Consider the following 18,621-nt stretch of genomic DNA (forward strand, 5'->3'; position numbering starts at 1 on the left):
CGTCATGTGCAGAACAAGAGGCATGGTTCTGCGGGAAGGTTTGAAGGGATGCAAGTGGTATTGCACCGATGGATAACTTAATCTCTGCTTATCGATGCAGTCAAGTGTTGATAAATAAAGACACTGATGAAATGGGGGAGGTTTCATCCACACGGTGGTGTCTTGCAGGGCCACCAGTAACCACAAGGTCAAAGAGACGGTTGCCTTGGAGCTGAGCTATGTAAACTCCAACCTGCAGCTGCTGAAGGAGGAGCTGGAAGAGCTGAACAGCAGCGTGGATGTCTACCAGAACGACAGGTACGTGGGGCAGCTGCCTGCAGCATGGGAAGAACAGCTTACTCAGTTGGGATTTTATTTTTATTATTATTATTTGAGTTTTGCTCTTTCTGGTAGTAAGGCAGCCTCTCGCCTTGTACCCATTCCTCTGCCTCCTTGTTCTGTGCAAGGTTTGGCCCTCTGGCAAACCCCTCTGGTATGGACCATGAGGTGGTGGCTGGAGAATAGGGGAGGACTTGGGCATGGACCAGATTTGCTGGAAACAGTTTTTCACCCTGGGAAAATCCACGTTTCATCTGTAGAGCTGCAGGCAGAACTCAACAGCATTCCCAGCTGATACTTAGAATCGTAGAATGGTTTGGGTTGGAAGGGACCTTAAAGACCATCTAGTTCCAACCCCTTGCCATGGACAGGGACACCTCCCACCAGACCAGGTTGCTCAAAGCCCTGTCCAACCTGGCCTTGAACACCTCCAGGGATGGGGCAGCCACAACTTCCCTGGGCAATTTGTTCCAGTGCTTCACCACCTTCAAAGTGAAAAATTTCTTCCTAATACCTAATCTAAATCTCCCGTCTTCCAGTTTGAAGTCATTCCCCCTTGTCCTATCACTACACGCCCTTGCAAAAAGTCCCTCTCCAGCTTTCTTGTAGGCCCCCTTCAGATAGTGGAAAGCTGCTATAAGGTCTCCCCCCAGACTCTTCTCTTCCTCTTCTCTTAGGAGACATTTAGGAATGGATGGTGTGTTCTTTTTACACTAATGTCCCAAAGCAGGATGGATAAGTCAGAAACAACCAGCTTCACTTGCATTGTCCGCCTTTCCTGAGCATCCCACTAGTTCATGATTTTTTTCCAGCAGGTGAAATAGGGTATTTAGCAGAAGAAATTAAATGCGTGGCTGCTCAGGTGTCCAACCTCCTTTTCTGATTGTTCCCAGAGTGGATTACTTACTGGTTTCTTTTCCCATCGAGGGTATTAGGTTATTTTACCCTCTTTCCGAGGTTAGAACTTTTGTTAATTGTAAATGCTGTGTCACTTTGAAATGCTTACCCAGCCACCTCAGGCTTGACTCACCGGAGCGGTAATCCTAGCACGCTCGCCAGCAGCAAATCAACGTGCCGGGGCGGCTCAGCAGCACTGTTTCTCTGGGTGAGAAAAGCAGAAATCCCTGAGGCAGAATAGACCAGGGACGCTGCAGCAACATGGGAGCCGCTGCCGCTCCTTCCCATCCGGAGATGGATAGGCGTATGGTGTTCGATGACATCAAGCTGAGTGGTGCGGTTGACACGCCTGAGGGATAGGATGCCATTCAGAGGGACCTGGAGAGGCTTGAGGAGTTGGGTCTGTGTGAACCTCATGAGGTTCAACAAGGTCAAGTGCAGGGTCCTGCCCCTCGGTCGGGGCAACGCCTGGTATTAGCACAGGATGGAGATGAAGGGATGGAGAGCAGCCCTGCTGAGAAGGATTTGAGGGTACTGATGGATGAAAAGCTGGACGTGAGCTGGCAGTGTGCGCTTGCAGCCCAGCAAGCCCCCGGCATCCTGGGCTGCATCCCCAGCAGCATGGCCAGCAGGGCGAGGGAGGGGATTGTGCCCCTCTGCTGCGCTCTGCTCTGGGGAGACCCCCCTGCAGTGTTGCCTCCAGCTCGGGGGCCTCAGCACAGGAGAGACGTGGACCTGGTGGAGCGGAGCCAGAGGAGGCCACCAAGATGCTGGGAGGGCTGGAGCCCCTCTGCTGGGAGGACAGGCTGGGAGAGTTGGGGGGGTTCAGCCTGGAGAAGAGAAGGCTCCATGGAGACCTTCAAGCCCCTTCCAGTGCCTAAAGGGGCTCCAGGAAAGCTGGGAAGGGACTCTTGGTCAGGGAGTGGAGCCATAGAATGAGGGGGAACAGTTTTACACTGAAAGAGGGGAGATTTAGACCAGAAATTAGGAAGAAGTTCTTTACTGTGAGGTTGGTGGAACACTGGCCAAGGTTGCCCAGAGAGGTGGGAGATGCCCCATCCCTGGAAACATTCCAGGCCAGGTTGGACGGGGCTCTGAGCAACCTGGTCTAGTTGAAGATGTCCCTGCTCATTGCAGGGGGATTGGAGTCGATGGCCTTTAAAGGTCCCTTCGAACCCAAACCCTTCTATGATTCTGTGCCAATCCATGTGCTTTTCCCAGCACATGGTCTTCCTTGGGGGAGGATTGCCGTGCTGCTGGGGACAGAGAGGAGCAAAGACCAGGAGAGCATCAGTGACTCTGTCCTGCAGGTTACTGCAATGATATTAAATGTAGGACCAGGATGATCTGGGTGTGGGATTGTATTAGGGTCACGCGGACTCCTATGTGGAGAAAGCCAAGGGAGCCCGTATCTCCACCACCTTTCGGTGTTTGCTGCACTCAGAAGGTCTGTTGCAGTTTCTGAATCTAATCCTGGATGTTGGTCCTTCATCTTCAGTGCTAGAAGTAGGGATGCATGCAACATCTCCCATGTTGCGTGCATTTTCCCCGAGTTCTTCCCTATCGGGGATGCTCAGCTTTTCCAATCCACCCCTTGTTTGCTCTGGTTTAAAAAGAAACCAGCAGCAGCAGCAACCCCAAAACCCTGCCCAGGCCAAACAAAAGCCTCTTTGTTTTCTCCAGGCATTGGATTCAAGTGGAAATCTTGTTAGGAAAGGAGCGATAATGGCTTTTCTGCACTAATTATAGCTCTCAAAGCTGTTTATTCAGTATGAACAGATGAAAATGTAGGTGCAACCTCCTGCCCTGCTCCCCAGGTTGTTGCAACTTTCTTTGCCTCTTTTCCTTCCCGTACTAATGAGTGATGTGGTAACAAGTTATCAGCGGTCACTGGAGGTAATGAGAGGGGGCTGTTGTGCAAACCTGGGCTGGCAGGGGCTTGATGCTGCCCGACCCACTTTCCTTTTCTCACTCTGTCGAACCCCTCTCATGTCTTTAAACCAGTCCCCTGGGATGGCAAGGGTCTGGGGATGCGGTAATGTGGCTCAGTGCCAGGGCTGGGGACATCCCCGAGAGATAGATAGGTACTGGGGAAAGCATTTGAGGAGCCGATGTGAGCTGTGGGTACCACCACAGGTTCCAGTTCCCCATCACTGGATACAGGAGTCGAATGATGGGTCCAGATTTGGGGCTCTTTGCAGAGCAGTAACGCTTTAATTTCCTGTGTGCTTCAGGCTCTGCTGCTGGGGCAGACCGTTTACTTCTTGGCAACAGAAAATCAAAATAGCTGCTAAATCCCCCAAACGATGGTCCTTCCTGGCTGTCATCCTGCAGCGTTTCTTCCTCGGTGCTGCACGATTGCCCTGTTTTTATGTTGAAACACAAACCACTCCCCAGCTGGGTGTTCCCAAAGTTGTCATCATCTTCAGCCTTTTACAATATCGAACGGCTCTGTGATAAGAGCTATTATTAGACAACTTCTTTTAATAGAGGTAGAAAATTTCAATATCAGGCACAGGGCTGCAGCCCAAGCAAATCCTTATCAGCGCCAAAGCCCAGATTAGCACGTAGGAGTGGGTGAATCAATGACCTGTGCTCGCATCACGCCCAGTTCCCGAGGGCTGGTAATTAAAGCGTCTTCGTTGTTGGAGTTGATTTGGGCACTATTGTACTTGTTATGGAGAGAAAAGCAGAAGCTGGAGGAATAAGGGTGATGGTTTCACATTATTTTTGTGTCATATATGAAATATATGATATGAAAAATACATCATATTCTATGATTCTATTTTCTGCGCACCCCTCCTCCTACAGTGCTGTTCCAAACATAATGTTGGGAAGAGAATCCTTCTGCTGTGCAGAGTCCCTCTTCTAGTTTTACCCGTTAATAGGAGCAGCAGAAGCCCAGGGCAAAGAGCTGCTTTATTTTAGTCCTTCCAAGGCTTTTAAACCAACCAACAAATAGGTTGCTGTCTTCTTCCAGTGAGTCCATCAGCGTCCCCATGATCCCTTTGGGCCTGAAGGAGACGAAGGAGCTGGATTTGCTGGTACCACTAAAGGTGAGCGTCAGGGTTTCGCTCGCTTGGTGCAATAAAAGACGATGGAGGGGAGCGACCATGTACTTTGGGTGCTGTAGGGGAGATCATAGAATGGTTTAGGTTGGAAAGGACCTTGAAGATCATCAAGTTCCAATCCCCCTGCCATAGACAGGGACATCTCCCACTAGACCAGGTTGCTCAAGGCCATGTCCAGCCTGGCCTTGAACACCTCCAGGGATGGGGTCTCAACAACCTCTCTGGACAACCTGTTCCAGTGCCTTACCACCCACAGAGTGAAAAATTTCTTCCTAATGTTTAATCTAAACCTGCCCTCTTGCAATTTAAAGCCATTCCCCCTCATCCTATCGCTACATGCCCCAGTAAAAAGTCCTTCCCCAGCTCTCCTGTAGGCCCCCTTTAGGTACTGGAAGGCCACAGTAAGATCTCCCTGGAGCCTTCTCTTCTCCATGCTGAACAGCCTCAAATCTTTCAGCCTCTCCTCATAGGGGAGGTGCTCCAGCCCTCGGATCATCCTCGTGGCTCTCCTCTGGACATGCTCCAGCGGGTCCATGTCCTTCTTGTGCTGGGGACTCCAGAGCTGGATGCAGTACTCCAGGTGGGGTCTCACGGGAGTAGAGTAGAGGGGCAGCAGCTGTAGAATGTTTTCTATTTTAGAACATTTGCAAATAAAGAAAGGTTTATGGTGAGGAGCTGGACTTAAAACATGGCAAAGTAGAAGATGAGAGTCTGGAGATGCTGGAGAGCAAAAGCCAGGCAGGGGAGGAGATGGCTTTCCCTGGCACAGGTCTCCTTGCATAGGGAGCTTGTAAATGGTCATCCTTTAAATTTTGAATATGTATTTCCAAAGGTGGCCCAGGCTTTTCTTTTCTCTTTTTCCCCATCCAGGATCTCATCAGTGAACACTATGGAGAGGAGGGCATCTTGTTTGAAAAGGAAATCAAAGAGTTCATGGAGCTACGGCAGGTCGGTCTCCCTTGAGTTGCAAAGTCTTGCTTTGGCCTGTCCAGAAACGTCCGTTGGAGGTGCCGCATTTTGCTCCCATGTCCCTTCAGCCTCTCTCCAAACTGCACTTTATCCTTGTGTCTCGGGGTGAAGGATTCCCGTGCTAGAGCACCTCAGCATCGGTTCATAGCTTACAAAATATTACAGACCATTCAGTAATTGTTTTCTTTCTCCGTCCTTTAACGCCCTGCTAACCTGGAACTGAACAACAATAAAAGTTATAATGCAGTCTATTACTGGTTTATGAATATTGTTCACCCCCAGCGAGGCTAAATGACCGCTCTCTCTCCAGCTAGCGCTTGGAGATGAGGAAATAGAAAGCAATCCCGTAAAGGTGAATTTTCTTCTCTCCTATGAAACAGCTCTTACAAGTAACTTCAAGTTTCGCCTTGCTGTGAAGCTTTGATCTGGGAGAGCAGAAAGAAAGAGGCTTGCTCAAGCTCTTGTGAAGGGCCTGATCCTTCTCTTCACACTGTGGGAGGGGAGCCCTGCAAATTCAGAAGCTGGGAAAAGCCCCATAGTTAAAACTAGGCATTAAGACGGCTCTGACCCTCCTCCTGTGTCAGGTCAAAAGCTCAAGGGCTTTTTTATTAAGAACAAAAAATCCTATTTCTTCCCTAGCATTTATTTCAGCAGACTTTGCAGGAGTTTCTTAAAAAAAAATAATCATCCCAGCTTGGTTCAGGCAAGTGTTGCCATCAGCACAGCTCCCAGGCTGCTGGCTCTGGATTTGGGTGTCCTAGCACTGAATTGGTGCCTCCCTGACCATTTCCAGGGCTGAACCTGTGCTGGGAGGCTGCCTCCTGCTGCTGCACAGCCTCTCGTCCACTATTGATCTAATCCTGTTGATCATATTGATCTGATCCTGTTGATCTAATAACTCAGGGGGAGTTTCTTCCCCCATGGGCTGGCCAATGTGCAGCTCAATAAATCTGATGTTTCCTCCCCATTTCCCCCCCCCTCTCTTCCTACCCACATCTCTCCTCTCCCCATCCCCGCAGGCGATGCGCACCCCGAGCCGCAACGAAGCCGGGCTCGAGCTCTTGATGGAATATTACAACCAGCTCTACTTCCTCGACAGCCGTTTCTTCCCTCCCACCAAAAGCTTGGGTGTCTTCTTCCACTGGTTGGTGCAGCTTTCCCCATCCCACTTGGGGCATCGCGAGTGGGGAGGGAGACAGGGCCAAGCCTCCACGATGGGATTGCTGCCTCGGCAGTAATGCTGGGGCTGGTGGATGCGGGGAGCTGGGTTTTCCCGTGCTCTGGGCTTGCTGTTGCCCTCGGTGGGTTGGTTAGGGGAGGCAGGGGAAAGTGTGTGCCCCACGGGGATGAGCCACGATGGGAACGGTGGCTGCGAGCCCACGCAGAGCACTGAAAACCCTCCAGGCTCCTCCTGCATCCATGGGCGAGGACATCAAGAAGAGTGTGGCCAGCAGGTTGAGGGAGGTCATCCTCCCCTTCTGCTCTGCCCTGGTGAGGCCACATCTGGAGTATTGTGTCCAGTTGTGGGCTCCCCGGTTCAAGACGGACACAGAACTGCTGGAGAGGGTCCAGCAAAGGGCTATGAAGATGATGAGGGGATTGGAACGTCTCTCTTATGAGGAAAGGCTGAGGGACCTGGGGCTTTTTAGTCTGGAAAAGAGAAGACTGAGAGGGGATCTTATCAATGCTTATCAATACTTAAAGGGAGGTGCCAGGGGGATGGGAACAGTCTTTTTCCAGTGGTGCCCGGTGACAGGACAAGAGGGAATGGGCATAAACTTGAACATAGGAAGTTCCATCTTAACATGAGGAGGAACTTCTCTCCTGTGAGGGTGGCAGAGCACTGGCACAGGCTGCCCAGAGAGGTGGGGGGAGTCTCCCACTCTGGAGCCATTCCAAACCCACCTGGATGTGTCCTGTGCCACTGCTGTAGGTGCCTCTGCTCTGAGAGGGGGTTGGACTGGGTGATCTCCAGAGGTCCCTTCCAATCCTGACCATTCTGTAATTCTGTGACCCGGGGATGGGCAGCCATTGACTCTTCCCTTCCCCAGGTATGACTCCCTGACGGGGGTCCCGTCCCACCAACGAGCGCTGGCCTTTGAGAAGGGCAGCGTGCTCTTCAACATCGGAGCCCTGCACACCCAGATCGGAGCGCGGCAGGACCGCGCATCCCTGCCAGGGCTCAACCAAGCCATCGATGCCTTTCAGAAGGCGGCCGGTACGTGGCTTCCCCTTCTTCCCCAGCTCCCCATGGGTGTGCAGGCAGCATTTCCATGGGGTGGGAATAATCCTCATGGGTGCAAGAAGGGGAGGGAGCAGTTGTGCAAAGAGGGATGGAGATGGGGCATCTCCAAGGGACCATGAACTGTGAGAGCAGCCCCAAGGAGAGGGACCCGGGGCTGTTGGTGCATGAGAAGCTCAATGTGAGCCAGCAACATGTGCTTGTAGCCCAGAAAGCCGACCATATCCTGGGCTGCATCAAAAAAAGCGTGACCAGCAGGGCAAGGGAGGTGATTCTGCCTGTCTACTCTGGTCTGCTGAGACCCCACCTGGAATATTGCATCCAGCTCTGGAGCCCCCAGCATAAGAAGGACATGGACCTGTTGAAGCGAATCCAGAGGAGGGCCACGAAGATGATCAGAGGGTTAGAGCACCTCTGCTATGAAGACAGGCTGAGAGAGTTGGAGTTTTTCAGCCTGGAGAAGAGAAGGCTCCAGGGAGACCTTGTAGCCTCTTCCAGTATCTGAAGGGTGCCTACAAGAAAGCTGGAGAGGGACTGTTCACATGTAGTGATAGGATGAGGGGTAATGGCTTCAAACTGAAAGAGGGGAGATTTAGATTAGATATTAGGAAGAAATTCTTTACTCTGAGGGTAGTGAGCCCCTGGAACAGGTTGTCCAGAGAAGTTGTGGATTCCCCATCCCTGGGGGTGTCCAAGGCCAGGTTGGACGTGGGTCTGAGCAACCTGGTCTCATGGGATGTGTCCCTGCCCATGGCAGGGGGGTTGGAACTGGATGATCTTCAAGGTCCCTTCCAACCTAAACGATGCCATGATTCTATGAAGCACAAGTTGGCACCACACTACTTCTGTGGGTTATGAAGAGGAGCTGGGATGACCCAACAGCCACCCAAAGGGTTCTCTTCTGCCACACGGCAGTAGGGGTGTCCCAGCTGAGGAGAGGAGAGATCTCTCTGCAAGCAGCTGGGAAAAAAAGAGACCCTGGCACTGTGATTACCCAGGGCTTTGGAGAAGAAAGCTGTGGGTGCAAGGATGGTTTCGATAGCAAGGGAAGGACCCCCAACCTTTTTATTTATTGCTTGTTGTGAGGTATTTGATGTGTGAGCTGCGTTGGTGGCTCTTCTCCTGCGCTGCTGGTGGGGAAAGCTTTGTGGTCAGAAAGCTTGACCCTCCTGCTTACAAACCTGGCTGCTACCAGGAGCTTCTGCTTTGCACAGGTGCCTTTAACTACTTGAAGGAAAACTTCTCCAACGCTCCCAGCCTGGATATGAGTGCCGCCTCCTTGAACATGCTGGTGCGATTAATGGTCGCCCAGGTCCAGGAGTGTGTCTTTGAGAAGATGACTTTGCTGCGCACTCAGCATGACTTCCTCGCTTGGCTGCAGCTTGCCCAGGAGGCAGCAAGGGTGAGCACCTCAGGGAGGAGAGGACTTGGTGGGGCTATCGCCACTGGAGAGGCTCTTTCTGTGGTCAGCAGAACCTCCCAGGAGAGTACAGCCTGATGGATGTCCAACATACCAAGCCATGACTTAGCAGCTTGTCTCTTGACGCCCTGCAGGTGGAAGATGTCTACTCGCTGGTACACCAGACGATGACCCAGGCCCACGTGAAAGATTACGTTCCCTTCTCTTGGACCACCATGGTCCACGTCAAGTCGGAGCATTTCAAAGCCCTCTCCCACTACTTCGCTGCCATTGCTCTCTGCGACTGCCCCGGTGAGTGGTACAGCTTGGAGGCAGCTGCCTGCTCAGCCAAGCACTGGCTCCATGCGGGGTTTGGGAGGGAATGCAAAAGAAAAGAGGTGAAGGGACATATGCACAGGGTAAATGGGTACAAAACCTGAAGTTTTTGGGATGCTCTGAGCTTGTGATCTCGCTTATTGACTCAGCGATTCATGCACAGGGCAGATTTCCCCATCTTTCTAGTTTGCAAAGTCCTTCCAGGAAGGTGAACAAAAAGGTGCTGTAGGGATGTCACCTGCTGTCCCCTTTGGGGCTGAGTGGGTAAATGGAGGGGGGGGGTCATCTGCCTGCTGACCACACCTGATGGTGTCCTTGGCTGGGCATCCTCCCGAGGCACCCCAGTCCATGCGGCTGGCTGGCTGGGCCTTAAAAAAATAATAATAACTCCCCCAAAAAACAGGATATCGCTGGACAAACTGGTCTGGGCTACTCAAATTTAATTGCTGGCCTCATGGCCAGCTGCCCTGGGCAACCCAGGGTGCTGGGGTGCTGGCAGCAGGGGACACATGGCTGTGCCAGAGCCGGGCTTACATGACTTGGGGAGGACTTTTTATTAGGGCATGTAGTGATAGGACGAGGGGGAGTGGCTTCAAACTGGAAGACAGTAGATTTAGATTAGATATTAGGAAGAAATTTTTCACTTTGAGGGTGGTGAGGCACTGGCCCAGGTTGCCCAGAGAAGCTGTGGCTGCCCCATCCCTGGAGGTGTTCAAGGCCAGGCTGGATGTAGCTTTGAGCAACCTGGTCTAGTGGGAGGTGTCCCTGCCTATGGCAGGGGGTTGGCACTAGATGATCTTCAAGGTCCCTTCCAACCTAAACCATTTTATGACTCCGGGGAGCCAGCTGGAGCGTGGACGTGGGCTGCAACCCATGACCTCCATCTGTGCCACCACTGACACCCATGCAAGCGATTTTGGGTCAGGCAGAGGATCTGGGGGCGGGCAGACGATGCACACTGTGGCCTGTGGTGCCAACCCATCGCTTGGTGGGGTGGCTGAGGACAGGCTGGGGGACTTCTTGGGGGATGGCTGCCGAAAGCAATGCCGTGACGGTGACGTTGATGGCTGCCAGACTGTCCCATCCTCCCCCACTCTGGAGCCTGCCTAAAATCTTGCTGCCGGGCTTGTGCCACGTGGGCGTTGCAGAAAGAAGATTGAGCAAGGAGAGCTGCTGGAGCAGAGACGGGAGAGAGTGGGGTGCTGTGGGGCTGGAGCAACTTAAAGACAGAAATGGCAGGGGATGGTGATGGGGCTGGGGTTGCAAGGGACAGGGCAAACATCTCCCCTAAAATTTTGAGGCTGTTCACCTGGCCTAATAATCTTAGATGCTGAGGGAAACACAAATCTGCAGGAGATCCCTAATTTGGGTGTTTAGGGGTTTTTTTGCTCCATCCAGAGCATGCTTTTGAGATCTCACATGCCCGCTCGCTACCTCTCCCTGACCCCCTTCTTCAGAATAACAAATCTTTTGCTTCCATAACCAGCTGGCAATAAACTCCTTACGTTGCAGTTTAATCCCCTGGGGATGCTGGCACGGAGAGGGTTGGCATGGGGAGAGCCAGCCCTGGAGCTGCCGGTTCCCAGCCTGCTGGGTGCCTGTGCTGGGGCTGCTCACCAGGCTTTGGGATCTCCTTCCATTTGGACCAGCAAGTCTACGAAGTTCCCTGGAGCCCTCTGGGTTGCTTCCTATTGCACCCTGTGCCCAGGAGAGGAGGCTGCCATGCAACCTTGAGCTCCCTGTGAGCCAAAGGAGATTAGGAACTGCTTTGGCTGGAAATAGGGGTATAAAAATCACGTGTACAGAGCCCAGCATGGTGCTTGGAGTGCCCGTGCAAGCTGTATCTATCTCAGTTTCTCCATTAAAGGACCCCCCCCTTGGTTGCACCACAAGCTCTCTGTCCATGCAGGGGTTCCAGGCACAGCAAGGAGGGCTCAGCTCCCAAATTAACCCACCCAGCTCTTGCGCTTTAGTTGTTGTGTGACTTGGGTCCATGTCACTAACATCCACAGGAGAAAATTCATGGTCTTGATTTCCAATCCTGCTTCCAGACAGGAGCAAAGGAGGGAAGGAGGCGAAAAAGTTGGATACTTGTGCTGTACACAGGACAAACCCTGCACTTGGCTTCAAAGCCTGGTAGAGCCTTGAGTGTGATAACTCATCCCTCTCCATCAGTGATGTCTTGGTGGTTGTTGCAGGCTGTGGTTGGTTGAGAGGAAGCTGCTGCTGAAGTTGTCAGAGCCACATGAGCATGGATGTGGCTTCCTGGTCCCCTTGTCCCCACCACTGTTGGAGGTCCAGGTGGCCAAGCAGCACCCTGACTTCTCTCTAAGCCCATCCCCACCCAATTTTTTTCACACAGCGGCATCTGACGCTGAACTGCCAGAGCAGGAGAAGGCTTTTATCCAGTTTCATGTCACTATGCCAGAGGGACCATCGCTCCGTGTCCTGCTGCAGGACCCTGAGGAGAGGAGGAAGCTGGGTAAGTGCATCCATGGGGGCAAAGCCCCTGGATCTTGCAATGAAACCTCGATGCACGGGCAGTGAGCCCCATCGTAACCCTACTCGTGTAAGCATGGTCTCCACGAAGGAATGATGAGCTGTTGGGGGATCTCTCCATGCAAAGACACCCTTTTTGGAGCTTTCTTTGAAAAGAGCCTCTCCTGGGAAGGCAGGAAAGTGTCACAGTTCCCTATTAGGGTGTTGAGGACCACCTCATGGTGATTGTACCTACCTGTCCAGCTGAGTTTGACAGTAAAAGCTCAGGCACTGAGGTGTCCTGAGCCACGTAATGTCACCTAACACAGCATGGAGAAATCCATAGGAACACAGAGATCCTGGAAGCTTCTTGGCTTGGGCTTGCCGGGACTTGGCTTGACAACAAGAATACGCAGCAGATGCCAGGGGGTGGCTTTTTTAGCTGCATCAAAAGGCTTGGGAGACGAGAGCTTCCTCCCATGCGGATTTTCAGCTTCAGGTGAAAAACAGAGCGTTGCTTATTCAGCTGAAGTCGTGTTTTGGCAGCGCCTCCCCAACAAGGCTGCAACAAGAGCAAGCTCAGCGCCCTGATTTTGGGATGTCGTCTCCTGTTTGCCTAACCCCACGACCTGCCTCCTGGTGTTCTTTCCCCTCATGGTACACGTGTGAAAGGAGACAGGTCCCACCAGGAATGAGTTTGTCACGTACCTGGCCCCAGAAAAGTCTTCCCGGCTGCTCAGCCGGATTTCAGTGCTGGGGATGGGACGTGGAGGATGTGCATGAGAAGACTCCTTAAATGAGCCCCAAAAACAGAGTGTTATGGTAACTCCCCCCCAACACCCTCAGCTGCTGTCATCTGGTTTCCCGATTTGCATCAACCCAGCTTCCCGCTCTGCCTGATCTTCTTGGGGGGAACAGGCTCCGTTCAACATCTGCTGGTGAAAAATGAACATGCAGATGCCAGCCTCATCTCTGGTTTTGGTTACAGGAAGGGAAGAAACTTGCAGTGTTAAAACCATCTCCCCGAAAGGATATTTTTTCCCCTCCCTTTACGTTTTATCAGATGTGGTATATTCTACCACCTTCAACAGAGTGGAGCCAACAGCTTGCACAACTTCCATGCCCCACTGCTATTCCCAGTCATCTCTTGAAAAATAGCAGGAGTTGATAATATTCAATAAAACATAGTTGCTTTCTTGCCCGTGGATGGGGCTGCCTGTGGGCACTTTGGTAAAATATGATTGATTGCATTAGGTACAATTATTTTGGAAAGTCTCTTCCTCTCTGGTTTCCATCCAGCCTCAATATTTCCTCCATCGCAACTTGTGGGGGAAAGCAGAGGTCTTCAGGCCGCTGGCTACGGTCCTCGTAAGTCTGATGCAAACTCCAACCATCTCCCTGGGTTATGTTGCCACCTTGTGTCCTAAAACTGGAAATGCTACAGGCACACGTGTTTCCATGATACGTGTGCGTGTGTCTGTGAGTGTGTATATATATATAGCTTTTTCGGTAGTTTAGCATTGGATACCAGTCTCTTGGTTGCAGTCTCTTGCAAAGGAGATGTTTGCATTGATATCCGTGGGTCATCATGATCTCATCTCTTCTGGTCATTTTTCGGCCGCTCCTTTTTCACGAGGATGGAAACATGTTGAAGGCAAGTTGAGAGGAGCAAAGCAAGAGCAGATGCCAAAGAGGGTGGAAAGCAGGACCTGCAGGGCAAGGAGAAGGTTTTGCTTCGCCTAGAAAAGAGGGAGATGTGTTGCATCTTCCTGAAGCCAGAAGGCTGTCACCGGGAGGACAGGTCTTGATTGTCCTCCATGTCCCCCCCAGGTCCCAGGGGGCACAAGGCAATGGAGAGAAGTTAATTTGCGGTGGAGATCGAGGTTAAGCATTATAAGGGACTTCGGGGGCGGTGCGAAGTGGTGGCGGCTCCTTCGCCGGTGGTTTTCGGGAACATCTGCCAGCTCTGCTGCCGGCGCTGGGGGAGTGAAGTAGGTCACCCTTCAAGGTCCCTTCCCAGCCCTACATCGGGGGCTCGAGCTGACGGCTGGGACCTACTCCATTTAGCGCACGTTGAACGCCTGGCAGGCTGCGAACGTGACTGGGCTGTCCCTGAGTCACGTCGGGTGACACAGCCGCAGAGGCTGCTGTCATCCGTGGGCAGCCGAGCAAGCGGGAGAGGGAACGGTGGCGGGGCTGCTCCACTCTGCTCGGGCTGCGATCTCTCTGCTCCCTTGCAGGCAAAGCTCACCTGAAGAAAGCCATCATGAAGCACGAGGAAGCCATGAGGATCCACGGCTTGTGCAAGATCCTGCGGAAGATGGATATCCTCCAGGAGGTCCTCTCCTTCGCCCACAAACGCTCGCTGAGCAAATATTCGGAAATTGACCACGAGGAGGACTTCTTCGAAACAGGAGATGCCCCAGACATTCACCGTAAGTGTTTCTTTGAGGGTGCAGCTGGGGAGGGGATTTGTGGCAGGTCTCATGGGGTGGGGGGCAAAGTCCACGGTGGCTTTGTGGCATGTCGCTGTGGACCAGAGCTCCCCTGAACGGCAGTGGAGCATCACGGGTGGGAGTGGGGACTCCAGGCTGCGTGTCTGGCAGCTGTCTGAGCAGGTACCTCCTCTTATGGGTCATATCATCCCTTCTCGGGGAGCATGATGTAGAGGCAGCAGCTGCTGCAACTACCTGACCCTGGCATATGTGCTTTTCTCTCCCTACCACTAGCCAAAACGCACCAGAAACCAGAGATAAAATCCCCCAACTTCTCCCAGGTGAAGGTGACCGACCTCTTCCACAGGCTGGTACGTACGGCTGTGGGATGGAGGCTGCCCCAAGGGAGCAGACATCTCCTCCTCCTCCTCCCCTGCATGTTCTGCTTGCCTGGTTTCCTTCCTCCCCGCAGCCTCTTCTCCCTCTCCCGGTGCAGCCGCTGCGCTCGCGGGCGGCTTTCCAAGGAGGATGAGCCGCCTCCTCGCAGGCAGGGACCCATGCTTCCTGCACAGAGGGGTGGGAGGGCACAGATCTGTCTCTGCAAGACCTAAATAGGTTGTGAAGCTCCTCTGGTGCATGGGGGAGCGGGCACAGGCATTTTGGGTGGGCTTTACCCAAGAAGGACTGAAGAGACCCTTTAGAGGAAGCTTTTTAGGGGAGCAGAGCAGGATGGTGCCACCTGAGAAGTACCAGGAAAATCCCACCAGACCTTCTTCCCCACCCTCTTTAGGCTTACAGGGTCCTGGGGAGCAGGGCTGAGCTTTGGGGCTGCTGGAGGACCTGGCTGTGCTGTCCCCATCCCTCCAGGCACTCCAAGGGCTGCGTAGCACCCCAGGGAGAGGTTGGGCATCTCGTCTTTTGAACAGCCCCAGGGCAGGCAGGTATATCCTGCTCCTATGGGAATAGAAAAATAGGAAAGAGACAGGAAAGTAGGAAAGATTGGGGGGAATCTGTCCCTTGAAGAGGTGACCTGTCCTACCACCTTGCACCCTGCTGCTGGACCACCCCAGTTGGGCTGCATCCCCCAGAGCCAGGCAGTGATGAAAAACCTCAACCCTCATCGTCCCTCCTTGGGTGATGGGTTGTTTTTTTTTTTTCCCAAAGCAGGGAATTAAGGAGCTTTCTGTTTCGTTTGCTCCAGGTTTATAGTGTCTAAACTGATGCCAGATGGCTGACTGAGCCGAGACCTCCTCCTCCTGCCTTGCAAGAGCGGGGCAGTGCTGGGAGGATGTCCAGACCTAAGCGCTGGGCAGAGGGTTGGACCAGAGACCTCCTGAGGTCCTTCCAACCCTCATGAGACTCCTGCTGCTGCTCGTAAAGCCAACAGCTGCCATGGGCTTTTAAGCACCTCTGGCTTTATAGTGCATAAATCCGCGTTTTCAGGCATGCAGGCAGCATAGAACACCGGGCAGGCTCAAAATCACATCCTTAAAGAAATGCAGAAGGCTTTCTTGCTCTGCCTTCTCCCCATCAGTGGGTATTTTGCAAGGTTGCACATCGCCAGGGAGTTGTTCTTGCACCAAAAGGTGCTTTTCATGTTTCTGCCTTCCCCCAGGGGCCCCTTTCAGTTTTCTCGGCTAAAAACAAGTGGTACCCAGTGCGGAGAGTCCACCTGATGAGAGGAGAGAACGGTTTTGGGTTCACACTGCGAGGAGACTCCCCCGTCCTCATTGCTGGTGTCATCCCGGGGGGCTGCGCTGCCGTGAGTACCCCAAGTTCTTGCTGTCCCCATGGCGTGATGGAAGTAGGGTGTGAGGGGTTGCCTTGAGAGATACCGGGTGGTTTTAGGTTTTAACAGCTCAGTTGGTAACTACATTGGTGTGCTCAGGTGGAGACTCATCCCTGCCAGATCTCAGCCCGGGGCTTGCAGATGGGTGTCACGAAAGAATTGAGATTTTTATTTATTTTTTTTTTTAAAGGAGACAGCTAAGGCAAAATATACGGAGGTTAGCTCATTTTTTAACTGCTGGCAGCCTCTCTTTGGCAAGCACCCAGCTCCCTTCTCTCCCATTTTGGGATGTGACAGTGGATGGAACAAGACAGCAAGTCTGAAACACGAGTTATCTCGGTGAAAACACTGTATTGGGCTTTCTGGTGTATCAGGGGCAACTTGGTTTTTCCAGCAGAAGCTTGCAGAGCATCCTGGTGGGACACCCGCAAGGTGTCTCCCCTCCCTCAGCGCTCTTCAACATCAACCCTGCCATCCAGACCCCAGCACCTCTGTAACAACACACTCCTTAGCAGCAGGATCACATCCCTTTTTTGGGAGACTAAAATCTTCTTAAAGACTACATATAGTCCATATCTGGAGCACAGTTGTGTCTCCTGGCTGCTAACATTCATTGCACTCATCTGGGGTGGGATTGGTCTCCAGATAGAAACCGAAATGCGGGTGTCCCTGTGTGGACAAGTTTCTAAACCTCCAGTTCAGTGGGTCCAGCACGTCCTGGCTGGGTTGCTTCTAGCTCTGATGCTGTTCCCCAGGGCCCCAAGCTGGCATGCGCTTTGCTTCAAGCGTGTCAAGAGCCTTGTTGATGCCTTGATGGATGAAGTGTGTGCTAAGAACCTTGCTGAGCCTCTGTTTTCTCAAGGATCAGTGCTCGCAGGCAGTATTTTTCATATTTTTTTTCTGGAGACCTGCAGTGTTTAACCATTACCGAAGAGTCTCCCCAGTTCAAGAAGGACAGGGAACTGCTGGAGAGGGTCCAGCAAAGGGCTACAAAGATGATGAGGGGACTGGAGCGTCTCTCTTATGAGGAAAGGCTGAGGGACCTGGGGCTTTTTAGTCGAGAGAAAAGAAGACTGAGGGGGGATCTTATCAACGCTTATCAATGCTTAAAGGGAGGGTGTCGGGGGGATGGGAACAGTCTTTTTTCAGTAGTGCCCAGTGAGAGGACAAGAGGGAACGGGCACAAACTTGACCATAGGAAGTTCCATCTAAACATGAGGGGGAATCTCTTTCCTGTGAGGGCGGCAGAGCACTAGCACAGGCTGCCCAGAGAGGTGGGGGAGTCTCCCACTCCGGAGACATTCCAAACCCGCCTGGACGCAGTCCTGTGCCACTGCTGTAGGTGCCCCTGCTCTGGGAGGGGGTTGGACTGGATGATCTCCAGAGGTCCCTTCCAACCCCCACCATTCTGTGATTCTGAGTCAGAGCTGGATGCGCTATTTGCAAGACTGCAAAAAGTCAATGGGCTGGGGGTTTAGCCCATGCTGGATGTCAAGTGTGACCATCTCCAGCAGCTGCAGAAGAGATCCTTAGTCTGTAGAGCATCCTACTTTTCTGTGCACACTGCAAAGCAGATGTAAAATCTTTAGGATGATGAAGACATTGGCTGTCTTGTGCTGTAGGTGGAGGGTGGACCCCAACCCTCCCTGTGGCCCGTATCTCTACAGGATTGGGACCTCCAGGGTGGGGTGGACACTGAACACTGAGCGGACCTTGTGCAGCAGCATCCACGAGCTCAAACGTGTGCATCTTCTCTCTTTCCCCGCAGGAAGCTGGGCTGAAGGAGGGAGACTACATCATCTCAGTGAACGGCAAGGACTGTAAGTGGTCCAAACACGCCGAGGTGGTGCAGCTGCTGAAGAGCACTGGGGAGGAAGGAGTAGAGATCGGTGTGATAACCCTGCAGGGCCCAGAGGCACCGAAAGCCGTAAGTCACATCCCAAGTCTTAGGTGGGAAACTGCAGAAGAGGTTCCCCAGTGTCTTGCTCCCAGGCTGGAGGTGTGGGGCTGAAGCTGGGCATCACGTCTGCAGCCCCGGGTGCTGCCCTGCTTTCACACCCCTCTTTGCTCCTCTTCCCAAACAGGCGGACAAGAAGGCAGTGGCAATGTCCTCGGGCGGTGGGCTGCAGAAGAGCAACAAGGAGAACAGCCGAAAGAGCCTGATGAACAGCAAGAGCGCCAGCACGCTGCTGGTCTGGAGCAAGAAGAGCAAGCGGAGCAAGAAGAGCACCTACAGCATCCCCTTCACCGCGGTGGGAGACAATGAGGCCATGTACTGAAGCGGCCACCAGGTTAGGTCGTGTCCCATGAGCTCCGGGGCTGGCTGCCCACCTTGCAAGCACTGGTGGCCTGTCTGGGCTGTGGTGGTGTTGGTGCTGCAAGGAACCCCCACCCCACCCTGCCCCGGGGATGCGCCGCTGGTCGGATCCTCTCCGAAGAAGCGAGCGATGCACACTACCGGACTCCTCCATCGCCCAACTCCTGCGTTAAACGATCCTCAGCTAAACAATATGGGGGAAACACTGATTTATTCTTAATTTTTTTTTTTTTTTTTTGTGCTCTTAAGGGGTCGGGGGGAGCTGTGCTTCGGGATAAAGCAGGGACTGGTTTGTGTCTTCTGCTCAGTGCGAGGAACAGCCAAACCAAGCCCCAGCCATTAAAGCAAAAGCTGTAACCTTCTTTAGCGT

The 18,621-nt window shown here is 52.9% G+C and overlaps 1 protein-coding gene across 2 annotated transcripts in view; it reads left to right on the forward strand.

The window, feature by feature from the left end:
* Positions 1–18,420, forward strand: part of RHPN1 (rhophilin Rho GTPase binding protein 1) — a 32,707-nt gene extending 14,287 nt beyond the window's left edge. For both annotated transcript variants that reach the window (XM_082479121.1, XM_082479122.1), the window contains exons 3-15: positions 169–297; positions 4,196–4,271; positions 5,157–5,234; positions 6,275–6,399; positions 7,307–7,473; positions 8,712–8,899; positions 9,052–9,208; positions 11,595–11,714; positions 13,951–14,145; positions 14,440–14,516; positions 15,761–15,907; positions 17,703–17,861; positions 18,019–18,420. In XM_082479121.1, the coding sequence (XP_082335247.1) occupies positions 169–297; positions 4,196–4,271; positions 5,157–5,234; positions 6,275–6,399; positions 7,307–7,473; positions 8,712–8,899; positions 9,052–9,208; positions 11,595–11,714; positions 13,951–14,145; positions 14,440–14,516; positions 15,761–15,907; positions 17,703–17,861; positions 18,019–18,213 (1,813 nt within the window). In that variant the 3' untranslated portion in view covers positions 18,214–18,420. The remainder of the gene's footprint in view (positions 1–168; positions 298–4,195; positions 4,272–5,156; positions 5,235–6,274; positions 6,400–7,306; positions 7,474–8,711; positions 8,900–9,051; positions 9,209–11,594; positions 11,715–13,950; positions 14,146–14,439; positions 14,517–15,760; positions 15,908–17,702; positions 17,862–18,018) is intronic.
* The last annotated feature ends 201 nt before the right edge of the window (positions 18,421–18,621 follow it).

The sequence above is a fragment of the Vanellus vanellus genome (assembly GCF_965231255.1).
Source record: "Vanellus vanellus genome assembly, chromosome: 2".
NCBI classification, from domain to species: Eukaryota; Metazoa; Chordata; class Aves; order Charadriiformes; family Charadriidae; genus Vanellus; species Vanellus vanellus.